A 14,553-nucleotide genomic window follows, 5' to 3' on the forward strand; every position below is an offset into this window, starting at 1 on the left:
CTCTCTCTCTCTCTCTCTCTTTCTCTCTCTCTCTCTCTCTTTAATTCACGTGACAGGAGCTGAAAAGCTTTGGAAGATCATATAAGCATTAATGTCAGGAATGAATACAGAAGGATTTATTTTTGGCACAGATGGATTCGTGCTAGTGCCCAAGAAGCAAGACTATACACCATACTTTGACTTAGTGCCTGGCAGCTCTGTGGAACTAATGTGTGTCTTCTTTTTCCCCTCCCTTTATTAGGGCAGAGCTTGGGGTATGGCTTTGTGAACTACATTGACCCTAAGGATGCAGAAAAAGCTATCAACACGCTGAATGGATTGAGACTTCAAACCAAAACAATAAAAGTATGTTTGTGTTTTTTTTTCTGTCAATTTTTATAGCTGCTTGGAGCTTTATAGGTTGTTGGGTTTTTTTTAAGTACTAAAAACAAGACAAAGAACCTGATGGGTGTGTGTTTGTGGGGGTATATATTTAAAGTTGGTTATAGTTAATCTGATCTCCTGTACCTATTTCTGACTGTTAAGGCTTCTTTTTTTAATGCCATAAATAAATTGCTTTGAAGGGGAAAAGAAACTAATCCTTCACAAGTGCTACATTTATTAATGAGTGATAATTGAGATTTGCTTAAGGCACACACCATGGAGAAACTTAAGTATAGGTCTTCCTTTATGGATACTTTTTTGACTAGTAACTTTTAAAACAAAACTCTTTTTTGCCTTTGCAAGTTTTGTTCAGTTTGACGTAAGTGGATTTTGAGGGTTTCCTCCCTTAATTATTTCCTTTCCTTTGTCAGTGGTATGTGTTCTTTTAGATTTGCAATACTTGGGATAACCGAACAGTTCCACAGGTGAACTATCCACATTTTTTTAAGTTTCTGAAAGCTGTTATATGGTGAAAGAAACTCTCTAGTCTGTAGATAACAGATTCTTTTTTAAGAAGGAGAAGGAGCCTTTGCTTCTGAAATTAGTAAGTTAGTCTATAACCAAGGCACTAATAAGGGAAAAGGGCAGAGGAGATGCTAAAGAATGGCGATAGTTCTTTTTTTGGGTGTATTTATGGCCCTATTAGGTATTTGCAATGAGTTTTTGCTTGTTTTTGTTCAGGTTTTTGGAAACTATTTTATCAGCATTTGAAGTTGCCTCCATCAGGACCATTAAAAGTATTTGTTAGTCTATATGTTGTTTTGCCATTTTATATACTTCATTTTGCTTAATACTGTTAATTTTGCTTTTTAAAAAATCACCTAGCAGGTCTGTCCTATCAATGACTTAAAAAGGAATGGCCTGTTAAAACTTGAAAATGAATTATCTATGGCCTGAAGGCCTCTAAGATTCAGCCTGAATTGAAAACGGAAAACCAGCCACTTCAGTAGAGAAGAGAATTGATAATGTACCAGAGAACTTAACGTAAAAGTTTTTTGACCTAAAATTTAAGAAATCATTCTGTGTTGACACTAAACTTTTAAGTTTGTATTGGCTTCCCTAATTACTCATATTTTTGTGTGTAGTCTGCGATATTGTATAAAAAGATCAGAATATGTAGTAGCACATGTGTTACTAAGTACTCATCGTATACATACACATGAAATGCACTCATACACAAACAAAACCCCTTGCTAAAAGGCATAAAGTTTCTAGATGTGTACATGGCTTCTCTTCTTTCTATCCTTGGTTCTATCATTGCTTTCTGGAAACTTCTGTTAAATGTAGTTGGCCTCCAACACCCTTGAGTAAATGAGTGAATGGAAGGAGGTATGTAAAAATGGAAGTTTACCCCTTTTCCCTATCTCTTTTCCAATCCATGTCTCATTTAGTTAGACCTCTCCAGATAGCCTAACTTTCGTAGATGATCTGGCAAGTAGTGGTAAGGGGGAGAAAATGAGGAGTGTGAGAAAAACAGGGCACCTTCTTGGGGGGGGGAAAGCTACAGTTAACAAGGGAAAAGCTATTGCTGTTGGGTACTTTTCACTGACTGACTATAACTGTAGGTTTTATCCTTAGTTGGACTCGGCTTCTAGAACAAGTGGAGAAAAAAAATCTAGGACTGAAGGATTAAAGGACAGTAATGACTAGTGACTTTTACATTCTGACATCTGTTATTTCCTTTTTGATTTTCTGAGACAAAGGAGCTAGTAACAACAAGCTGTTATTGCCCTCCCTTCCCCCATTCAATTCTTGCAAAAATATCAGATAACAGCTGGTACCCCCAATTTGGCCCAGACTTCTTTGGGAGGAAAAGCACAACCACTTTCCAATCCTATATGATATTTTATTTGTCTGTTTATTTTTTTCAAATTTTTGGTTTCAATTAGAGATCACTTGTGTTTTTTCTCTTTTAAAACAATATATTGAGCCAAATTTTCTTCTTTCAGTGCCCAGTCTATTCCTTGATTCTGAGTACTTTCTGGAAACCTGTATTGTCTTTCAGATCCCTAGGGTATCCTGCCATAAATTTTTCTTCCCTGCCCTCCAATCCATCTGGCTTTTTGTAATTAGACTAATCTTCCTAAAACATCACTTTCATTATGCTACTTGCTTACTCAAGAATCTATAATATTTCCATAGTGCTTACCGTGGCATCTAAGCCCCTAGCTTCAAATCCTTTCCCCTTGCCATTCTTTCCCTCCCCTTCTCCCCAATATCCCTTCATTGTGTATCCAACCTTACTTTTTAATACTCTCAAAATGCTAACATTTTACTGCAGTTAAAACAGTCTCTTCACAATATTCTGGTCATACCACATTAATTCCCGCTTCTGTGGTCATGCTGTGCCTGCTGTCTAGAAAGACCTCCCTATTCATCTTCATTGATCTTATTTCTTCCATACTTGAGGGGCGAGCTCAAGTCCTCATCACTTCCTTTAAGTTTTTCTCTATCCCTTCAGCTTGTCTTTGTGCCTTCTCTAAAATATGATAACACTTTTAGTCTGTACCATGCACCTGTTATTAACCAGTCTTATCCCCTGTTGGATTATAAATTCCTCAGAGTTAAGGTCATATTTTTTCTGTTTTTATTTTAGCACAGTGCTAGGCACATAATAAACTGCCTATTGAAAATATAGTAAAAATGGATTTATCTGACATTCTACCACCTGCAAACTCCTCAACTGGAGTTTCTGTATATTTATATTTGGTATATTGATTTATGTTTATAATGATGACCTGATTCATTGTAAAATTTGGAAAAGCTTTCTGAGTTATCAGACAAATTATACTATATTGAATGCAGTTTGTGTTAAGTTATTTTATTATCCAATTTTGACAATTGATAATCCATATACAGCATCTTTTCATCAAGCTATTTAGTTAACCAGTATGTTCTATTTTCTGATTATGTTAAAGAGTAGAGTTTACAAGAATATTATAGAGGTCTGTAAATTTTAAATGGAACTTTAATAGAGCCTAATATACAAAATATGTTGCTCTGCTATAAATTACAGAGCAGGTAATCTGTACAGGTACAATACAGAACTCATCAGGAGTTTTCCGTTCTCCAGTGAAATCTCAACCACAAGTCTGGTCTTATCCCCATACGCATTCCTCCCTTAAAAAAAAGCGTCCTTGAAATGAGGGAACGTTTGAAATTTTGTTGCTGTTTAGATTTTATCAAATAAACACATTCCACAATTAATTGTGATTCTCCCCTCTTGATTGTACAAATAATGAAATGAAAGTCCAGAGAGGTCATGTCTGCCCTATAGCTATATAGATAATAAATAAGCACCAAGTGTGTGCTGTAATCAAAGCACAATCTTTTGCAGGTATCAGATGGAAAGTTAAAGAAATTGGAGATCTAAGATAATTTCCTTCATTCCATTCCAAAATACAGATTCCTGGAGATTGTTGTGTTATTGATCCTTCTAGAAATTCTCCCAATGATTCTTGAGCCTGCCAATGTGGGGTGCGGGGCAAAAGGCACATCCATTTTCATTTTCCTCAATAGTGTGTGTATTTAATACGGTATAGGATAGGAGAAACTTTTTCCTAAAAGCATAGTATGTTGGAGAAAAGGGGACTTACGGATTTTATCCTTCAGATAGGCTTGTGTTATTATTTTATGTGTGTGTGTGTATGCACGCACACACATACTACACACACATATACATACAGACACATACAAGTATGTGTATGTATATATGTATATGTGTGTATGCCTGAGGTATTTCATGTAGAATCCTCTGATAATTTGGGAGTCTTTGCATTTTATGAATCAGTCTTGTCCCTTGAACCTGCCTTTCCTTTAAACTTCTCATTTTTGTTAAGAGTACCACCAACCTCTCAGCCATTCGGGTTCATAACCGTATTTAACACCTTTCTTGGTATCCAATCAGATGTTTTGTAACTCTCATGTCTGCCTCTTCTCAAGCCTACTGTAGTTCAGGCCCTTATCACTGCTTGCTTAGGCTAGTGTAAAAATCTCCTAATTGGTCCCTGTACTTTCAAAATCTACCCCTCTTTGACCCATCTTTTATATAAATGCCAAAATGCTTTTCCTGAGGCACAGGCCTAACCATTACATCTCCTGCTCACCAACCTTACAGAAGAATCCTTAAGTCGTCATTAAATTTCACCATAATCTGCTCCCCACCTACCTCTCCAGCTTGTTTTAAAATACTATTCCCCTAAATTCTTTTGTGAAAGCAAACTAGGCCATCTTTTGCCTCAGTTCTTACCTAGCTTTTAACTACTAAATGTTTGTTGTCTCAGACTGAGACCTGGGAAAGACCTTAGCTTAAAAAGGCCAGAGTCTCCCATTGTATCTAGGGCCATCACCAGTCATCTTGACCTGTCTTGCCGCTGGACTTTGATGACTCTGGAAGAGAGAGTGAGGCTGATGACTTTGCACAGCCCTGCTTCACTTAAATCCAATTCACTTGCAAGTCAAGACATCATCTTCCTGATGTCATTGGTCCTCTTTGAGAACAAAGCACAAACAATAATAACAATACTATCCTCCTTGATTAAATATTTAAAAAATTTAGCTAAACTGAATTCTACTAGATAACTGTTTCCCGAACTTGGCATTTGATTCCCCACCTTTGGACATTATACAAGCTGTTGTCAAGGGGTCTACGTTGTAATGGGAGAAACAATGGATTTAAGTCATAGACATAGTAAGTAGAGGTCTAAGTAGAAATTTTCATGCCCCTTCCAGAAACAAAGCTGGCAAAAGGCAGTTTACAAGGAAATTGCCGGAGAGCAGGGAGTAACGTGAAATAGGACTGGGACTTTCCTGAAGTAATATCCTGGGAGAGGCAGCCTCCAATTAGGACAGGAGGAAAGAAGTTTCTCCAGTTTGCAGAAGGAGGTTCAGGGTTGTCCAGGCGATGGTGTTCCTGTAGCAAAAGTTAAACAACTCTCAGTGCTTTCAAAGAGCTTCCTTTCCTTGGTCCTCTTTCTGCATGATACGTTGATGAATGAAACTTGTCAACCTTGAAGAAATTAGCTGTCCTGGCAACTGGTTCTATAAGTTGTAATTGTTCAGAAATAACTAGGTTCGCATATGGAAGATGTTTTGTTATCCTTTGGAAATTGGATTTATTTATCAGGCAAATCATGATTAATTCATAATACTTTCAGAATATATCCTTGATGATAATCATCTGGTACTGGAATTAACATAGTAAAGTTTTCTTAATTTGGAGGGTTCTTAATAACTAAGATTTAGCTTAATATTTTTGCCACTTTTTAATTTGACAGTGCCTTATCTTTGTATTCATCTTCTCTTACGTGACCTTACTTTATCTTCTAAGACACACATTTCAGATATCCAGGTTGGTTTATAAGTTCTTTCTATATCCATATATGTCTCTTTGGTCAGCTCTTTTTATTCCGTTTTCATGGAATAACCATTCCATACTGTGGTGGTAGAATTTCATTCTTAAGACTTCTTAGGCTGCTTTTCCCTATAGCATTTTAATCTACAGGATCCTCTCTGTCCTTTGTGTGAACTCACTGAACCCTGCTCTTCCAAAATCTAGGCTGCATGTGAGACTATACCAAGCATTCCACTCTGCTATCCCAGATTCCAAAAGGAAATGTTCACTTCCCAGAAAAGTCCCCGTGATTTCTCTTTTAGCTGATGGTTCCTCTTTGGTCAGAACTAGGTCAAGAAAAGATTTGTTTCTCTTTTGACTTCTCCATTTTAAAGGATGAAGGCATAAATTAAGCAAGTCAGGATTCACCTCTGCTTTTATCATAGATAGAGCTCCAACAGATGTCTGGTTCCTTGATCTCTTCCATCACTACCATATCATGCCTCGGTACCAGGTTTGTGATCTTTCTTGAACCAATCATTTCTCTCAATAATTCTCTCCCTGTATCTAGGTGTGTCTATTTGTCCATCTGTGTGTCTCCTCTGTCTCTCAATCTATTTACCTCTCTATCTCTGTGTCAGTCTCTCCTTCTGCCTTATTTTCTCTCCTCTCCTTCAAACATGCTTCTCCCTCCAATTTGTAGCATACCTCATAAACTCGCTCTGCAGTAGGGTATTACACCTTTTTGATTGATAAAGAAACAGGACTCAGAAAGACTAAATGACTTATCTAGTATCACATGGTTAGGTTTTAGCGCTAGAGCTTTGGGACTAAGTCAGGGGTTAGCAACAGGGTGAGCCTGTGGCATAAGGATCTTTTAAGTAATATGTAATTTGTCCTTTTAATTAAAATAAATAGATATGTTTCCACTTGTTTTGACTTACCTTATTAATGAGAATCTCTAGCCTTGGAGGAAACTAGAGAGCTTATTTCTAGAAAGAACTTGGATGCTTTCCCTAACAGCTCTCCTTTCTCTGCTCCTTTATCCCCTATACACTTTCTCTGGGCTAAGCTGTCCCTGCTTTGTATCATGATAATTAGATAATCTGATAAACTCATTGTAATACAGCTGAATGACTATGGAGCTGAATAGCTGGAGTCAAAGGGCCTGGCTTCAAATCACAGGTTGGGCCTTGCTGTTTGTGTGACCTTGGGCTAGGCCCAACCTCTTCTCTAAGATGAGGAGGGTTGTCATGGAAGATCTAAGGCCCCTTCCAACTCAGTCTTTTATGAGAGTGAGTCTATTTCATTGTACTAATGAACTAATTGGAAAATTAACATTCTAATTGGATCTTCCCAGGGCTCTTCCAATAGTTCCAATTTATTCTAACAGGCCTTCTGAAGGCAATAAATAGTTATTTGGTCTTGCTATTAAATTTCAAACGTAGGAAACGGTACAGATGAATGTGGTGTGAAATCTCTCTGCAGTCATTTGGAGGAAAAAGACCCTACACATACAGTACAATTTCATTCAAAAGTTGTGTTCTTAGAATACTACAAGAAAAGCTTTTCTTCCTTGAAGACTTTTTTACCCTAGATCTTATAATTCCAAACTCTTCATACTATTTCGCCTGATGTCGGTAACAATAGGGAAAGCTACACACACACACACACACACACATGCACATCACCGCACACACACCCTACTGATACCATTTATTTTAATTTTCTTCTTTTTCCCCCTTTGTTCTTTTTCTTTTCATTTTTGAGGGGACTGGGTTTCACCTTATCTTGCCTATTCTGGAAATGGGCAGGAAACTTATGGGGCTGATAACACTACTGATCAGCACAGAAGTATTGACCTTCATTTCTGACCTGATCCAATTTGTCCCTATTTTAACAGCCTAGTAGCTCTCTACTCCCATAAGTTTACCATATGGTTTAGTATTTAGTGTTAACACCTAATTGACTTAGCCTTACTGTAGGTCAGAACTCTTAAACTTGAGGGATTATAGGCATTTGCCTCTGTTCCTGGCTTAGGTATTTGAATTTTCAGTCATTCTTTATTTGCTAATCGGCTATTGATATAATGAATAAACTGAAAGTCAGAAAGTTGACCAACAAGAAGTAAACAGATGTACAGTTAAACTCTGCAGCAAAAAACCCAACCAACCACTGAAGTAATTTGGTGAGTTTATAGTTCAGAGGCTATGTATTATTATGATTCCTCATTATAACTGTCTATGGAGACTTTGGACAGAGAGCCTGAGAAGATGAGAAAATTGTTGAAAAAGTCGTGTCTTCAAGCTTGACGGTGCAAAACACCTGCAATACTATTTGGAAATATTCACTGGATAAGATTATCTTTTCCCTCCCAAGCCAAGGGTTTTGAAAGCTAACTTAGATCATGAGGCATTAACTAGTTCTGCATTTGAGAATAGTGATGCCTCCCCCAAAGGGAGGCACTATAACATTAAAAGAAAAAAAGACAAGAGAAGAAAAGGAGCTTCAGAAGGAAGCACAGACAAGCAGGACAGTACTCGAAGTAACATAGAATTATGCAGGGTGATTTTGGGGATACTCTATACACTATCAAAACAGAGTGGTGTTAAATAAAGATTCACAATTTCACGTGAATCCTTTTTAGTCTCTCCTGTGTGTTTGGAGGTACTCTGTATTTGGTGTTTGTGTCAGTGAGTTTAGAGGAATATCAACCCTGAGCATATGAAGATGTACCCAGACAAAATGATCGGTTGAGAAGAATTTATTCCAATGTCCATGAAGTCAGCTGAAGCCTACTGCATTCTGGACTATCTCCAGTCATCCTGATTTTTGTCTTGCCACTGGACTTTGATGACTCTGGAAGAGAGAGAGTGAGGCTAATGACATTGTGCAAGTCTGCCTCACTTAAATCCAGTTCACTCAAATCAAGAGACCCACCCCATGATGTCATTGGCCCTCTTCGAAAAGGAATAAGTTTAGGATTTTTTAAAAAAAAAATTTACGACTCAACCTTATATATGGGGAAATTGTATGTAAAAGACCAAATTGGAGGAAGAAATCTATCAAATTTGGAGATGGTTGAGATTTTGAATTATTTAATTATCATCGCCAAATTCTTGAGAAACTTATCTTAGACACCTTTTGATTATCTGGTTGCCAGGAGACTGAAATTGCTAGAAATCCAGTTATGATGCCTTAGCTTTTTGTATCTTGGATTATATCATTATGTCTTTGTCAGTGTTTACAACCAGTTGAACTGAAGGGTTTTCATTTCTCCCTATTGATGTTCTGTAGATGCTAAATGAGGAATGTTCAGATGGGGTGAAAATGAGGTAGAAAAGGAAAACATCTTCTGTTACCTGTGAAGTTGAAATTCATCCACAATTTTAGTATATAATTCTGGTGTGGAGTACGCTTTTACCAACTTGAATACTTTGAACACTGTGCAGTTGCATGGTAGGCAGCAACTAATGAGAAACTTGCCCTGGTGGGGATGGAATGGCCTAAATAAAGCAAATTGCTAGGCCCTCTATCTCCAATGTGGAGGGGAGGGGCTTCTCTGAGGAACACATACCCTACCTGCTTCTGAAGAGCTCTTGAGGTTTCATTTAAGGACACCCGTAACCCCAAACCAAGGATTACTGACTTTGTAGATAGTGGGAGGCAAAGGGGAACTTTACTCAGTGAGTTTTTGGTGGTTTTTTTTTTTTTTTTTTTTTTTTTTGTCCTTCAGTAGAAGGAACAGTTTTAAATATTGTGGCTCCTAGCTTTCCATTTCCACCAGATCAGATCAAACCTGAACACACAGTACTTGTGTTAATGGCCAATCTTTGAAAAAATGACCAGAAAAATAGCAGGAAATTGAATGTACTAGTTTTATATTAAATACCTACTATGTGTGAAACATAGAGGCAGAGTGTCCTTTGGAAAGACCTGGCTGGCCTTAGGCTTCCTTGCACACTTAATAGCTGAATAACCCTGGACAAGTCACTTAACCCCTATATATGTCAGGTACCTCCCTAGTACTTAATTTTTCTAAATCAGAGGGGTGGCTACCTGAGGTTCCCTCTGCTAATTGAACCACAAATTCTTTGGTTTATTACCTGTATACAGTGATGTGTTGTTGATATCAAGATGAAAATGACAATCATAGAATGTAGGGCTGGAAGGGAAATTAAGGTCTTATAGCCTAGCCTAACCCCTCTCATATTACAGATAAAAGAGACTGGAGGACTAATGCGTGACCTTCTCAAGGTCAAATAGTCAGACCTGCAATATGAACTTTTGGTCTTTGACTCCAGACCTCCCCCATGCTCATTATATTATGCCACAGTGCCTCTCCTTACCCTCAGTGAGTGAATTGAAAAAGCATTTATGAAGTGTTTACTGTGTGTCAGGCCCTAGGGGAATGCAAATAGAAACTGAGTGTCTTTAAAAAAAGCTCACAATCTAATCAGAGAGAGAAGTGGATATAGCTTCTAGATTACTTGCTTTTAGTGTACAACAGACTGTTGTAGTAAATTTCACTTTTGCATGGCTCTTAGGCCTTTGTAGAGGGTAGGGATATTTAACTGGTTCTGAATGGAAAGGCCATATTAAGTTTGAAGTCAGGAATTGGGGTTCAAAATCCCTTCTCTCTAAATCTGTTTATCTTCTTTGACAGTAATAATTCTAAATGTGGTACAAAGAAAGACCATATTATTAACTACAAATTGTCATATGTCTGTGTGTGTGTGTGTGTCAGGGTGCCCCACCATGGGATAAAGAGCAGCATGGTATAGTGAATAAAACTCACTTCAGAGCCAGGTAGAGCCAGGTGCAAGTACTGATTTTTCTGGCTCTGTGATCCTGGGAACCTTTTAAATACTTTAGACATCTCTCTAGGACTCTTAAGTTGCAGAGGAGGTACAGATCAGGGACATATGAGACATTTGAAGCCCAGAGATCAAAAGTGACTTGTACAAAATCACACATAAATTATACATACAACACATTTCATTTATCCTGAATTGCTGGAGAATAGGCATATTTATTTATTTATTTATTCATTCATTCATTCATTCATTCATTCATTCATTCATTCATTTATTTATTTACTTCTTTTTAGCTTTGAAAATGATGTGTACTATTTATTACATAATTTTTCTTTTTTTCTTTTTTTAAAAATTTATTTAATATATTTAGTTTTCAGCATTGGTTTTCACAAAAGTTTGAATTACAAATTTTTTCCCCATTTCTACCCTCCCCCCACTCCAAGATGGCATATATTCTGGTTGCCCCATTCCCCAGTCAGCCCTCCCTTCTGTCACCCCACTCCCCTCCCATCCCCCTTTCCCTTCTTCTCTTATAGGGCAAGATAAATTTCTATGCCCCATTGCCTGTGTATCTTATTTCCTAGTTGCACGAAAAAACTTTTTTGTTGTTGTTGTTTTTAAAACTTTGAGTTCCAAATTCTCTCCCCTCTTCCCTCCCCACCCACCCTCCCTAAGAAGGCAAGCAATTCAACATAGGCCACATGTGTATCCTTATGTAAAACCCTTCCACAATACTCATGTTGTGAAAGATTAACTATGTTTTGCTCCTTCCTAACCTATCCCCCTTTATTGAATTTTCTCCCTTGACCCTAGTCCTGTTTTCGAAAATGTTTGTTTTTGATTACCTCCTCCCCCTGTCTGCCCTCCCTTCCATCATCCCCCCTTTTTTATCTTCTTTCTCCTTCTTTCCTGTGGGGTAAGATACCCAATTGAGTGTGTATGGTATTCCATCCTCAGGTCAAATCCAATGAGAGCAAGATTTACTCATTCCCCCTCACCTGCCCCCTCTTCCCTTCCTACAGAACCACTTTTTCTTGCCACTTTTATGCGAGATTATTTACCCCATTCTATCTCTCCCCTTCTCCCTCTCTCAATATATTCCTCTCTTATCCCTTAAATTGATTTTATTTTTTTAGATATCATCCCTTCATATTCAACTCCCCCTGTGCCCTTTGTGTCTGTGTGTGTGTGTCTCTGTGTGTGTGTATGTATATATATATATATATACCTACATATATACATACATAGACACACACATATGTATATATATGTATACACACACACACACACACACACACACACACACACACACACATATATATGCATATTCCTTTCAGCTACTATGATATTGAGGTCTCATGAATCATACACATCATCTTTCTGTGTAGGAATGTAAACAAAACAGTTCAACTTTAGTAAGTCCCTTATGATTTCTCTTTCCTGTTTACCTTTTCATGCTTCTCTTGATTGTTGTGTTTGAAAGTCAAATTTTCTATTCAGCTCTGGTCTTTTCACTGAGAAAACTTGAAGGTCCTCTATTTTATTGAAAGTCCATATTTTGCCTTGGAGCATGATACTCAGTTTTGCTGGGTAGGTGATTCTTGGTTTTAATCCTAGCTCCATTGACCTCCGGAATATCATATTCCAAGCCCTTCAGTCCCTTAATGTGGAAACTGCCAGATCCTGTGTTATCCTGATTGTTTTTCCACAATATTCAAATTGTTTCTTTCTGATTGTTTGAAGTATTTGCTTCTTGATCTGGGAGCTCTGGAATTTGGCAACAATGTTCCTAGGAGTTTTCTTTTTGGGATCTATTTGAGGAGGCAACCGGTGGATTCTTTCAATTTCTGTTTTACCCTCTGGCTCTAGAATATCAGGGCAGTTCTTGATAATTTCTTGAAAGATGATATCTAGCCTCTTTTTTTGATCAGGGCTTTCAGGTAGTCCAGTAATTTTTATATTATCTCTCCTGGATCTGTTTTCCAGGTCACTGGTTTTTCCAGTGAGATATTTGACTTTGTCTTCCATTTTTTCATTCCTTTGGTTCTGTTTTGTAATATCTTGATTTCTCATCAAGTCACTAGCTTCCAGTTGCTCCAGTCTCGTTTTTAAGGTAGTATTTTCTTCAGTGGTGTTTTGGACCTCCTTTTCCTTTTGGCTAATTCTCCCTTTCAAGGCATTCTTCTCCTCGTTGGCTTTTTGGAGCTCTTTTGCTGTTTGAGTTGGTCTATTTTTAAAAGTGTTGTTTTCTTCAATATTTTTTTCAGTATTTTTTTGGGTCTCCTTTAGCAAGTCATTGACTTGTTTTTCATGGTTTTCTTGCATCATTCTCATTTCTCATCCCAATTTTTCCTCTACTTCTCTAACTTGCTTTTCCAAATCCTTTTTGAGCTCTTCCATGGCCTGAGACCAGTTCATGTTTTTCTTGGAGGCTTTTGTTGTAGGCTCTTGCACTTTGTTGACTTCTTCAGGTCGTATGTTGTGGTCTTCTTTGTCACCAAAGAAAGACTCCGAAGTCTGATGCTGAATCTGGGTGCGTTTTCGCTGCCTGGCCATGTTCCAAGCCAATTTACTTGACCCTTGAGTTTTTCGTCGGGGTGTGACTGCTTGTAGAGCAAAGAGTACTTTGTTCCAAGCTTGAGGGGATGCACTGTTGATTTCAGAGCTATTTCTATATAGCCAGCTCTGCCACCCCAGCAATCCTCCTTCCTCAAGAACCACCAACCGGGACCTGGCGCAAATCTTCAGCAGGCTCTGCACTCCTGCTCTGATCCACCACTTAATTCCTCCCACTACGTGGGCCTGGGGCCGGAAGTAACTGCACCTGTAGTTCTGTAGCTGCACCTCCCCCGCTGCCCCTGGGGCGGTGGCCTAACTGCTAACTCTGTCCCCTGCAGCTTTCCCCACTAACCTTCTCTGTTGTCTTTGGTGTTTGTGGGTTGAGAAGTCTGGTAACTGCCACAGCTCACTGATTCAGGGTGCTAGGGCCTGTTCTGCCCAGCTCCTGGTCTGGCTGGTCCTGCTGCCTCCCATGCTGAGCTCCGCTCCCCTCCACTCCGTGGACTATAGACCTCATCCAGCGACCATCCAGGTTGTCCTGGGCTGGATCCCTGCTTCCCTCTGCTATTTTGTGGGTTCCGCAGTTCTAGAATTTGTATGGAGCCATTTTTATAGGTTTTTGGAGGGACGTGGTGGGGAGCTCACGCAAGTCCCTGCTTTCCAGCCGCCATCTTGGCTCCACCCCCGGAAGTCGAATAGGCATATTTATTAACTGAATGTTTTAATTACCTGTTCATAGAGTCATGGATCACCTTTAAACTCTGTAGTTGAGGCTATACTTTGCAGAAGCCTTGTATTTTCACCACTACCTAGAATCAATAGGTGGTTAATGTTTGGATTAAGTTGAAATTCAGAGAACTATATTAAAATTAAATTTCCGATACTCAAACTGTTTTGAACATATTTGGTTGAGAAGGTGCTTTGGTATCTTAGTTGGATCCCTCAGGATCCAATCTGGCATGTTCTTTTCCCTTCTTCCCTCACTGTAAATATTAAATATATTTCAGAAGATATGAGACTTTTTCCTTGCATGTTGTTCTACACAAAATCCCTGGTGATTACATTTTTAATTTGTACTTATCCCAAATGTATAATAAATGTACACTTCTCCTCACCTAAACAAATAACCTCTAGCTTATTTCAGTCCTCTAAATAAATATGAATTTATTTTGTACCATACGGGCCCTTTGATTACTGTCGCCCAAATACATTTACAACAGAGTTTTCTATACACGTAGTATACTTTAAAAGCCAGCAATACACAGGCTTAATTCAGACCTAGTGTTCCTTAATGTAATTTTTGTCTTGTATAGGTGAAGCAATGATGGCTGTGATTTCAGCCGAATTGCTTTGAATGTACCTGTCCTACTCTTGAATCTCTCCTACCTTGCAGCTTTTTCATAACAGTGATCTTTTCCATTA

The 14,553-nt window shown here is 38.3% G+C and overlaps 1 protein-coding gene across 2 annotated transcripts in view; it reads left to right on the plus strand.

Moving 5' to 3' along the window:
* Window positions 1-14,553, plus strand: part of ELAVL2 (ELAV like RNA binding protein 2) — an 84,073-nt gene that overhangs the window by 42,546 nt on the left and 26,974 nt on the right. For both annotated transcript variants that reach the window (XM_036739713.1, XM_036739714.1), the window contains exon 3: window positions 242-345. In XM_036739713.1, the coding sequence (XP_036595608.1) occupies window positions 242-345 (104 nt within the window). The remainder of the gene's footprint in view (window positions 1-241; window positions 346-14,553) is intronic.

Source organism: Trichosurus vulpecula, chromosome 9 (assembly GCF_011100635.1).
Source record: "Trichosurus vulpecula isolate mTriVul1 chromosome 9, mTriVul1.pri, whole genome shotgun sequence".
NCBI lineage: Eukaryota > Metazoa > Chordata > Mammalia > Diprotodontia > Phalangeridae > Trichosurus > Trichosurus vulpecula.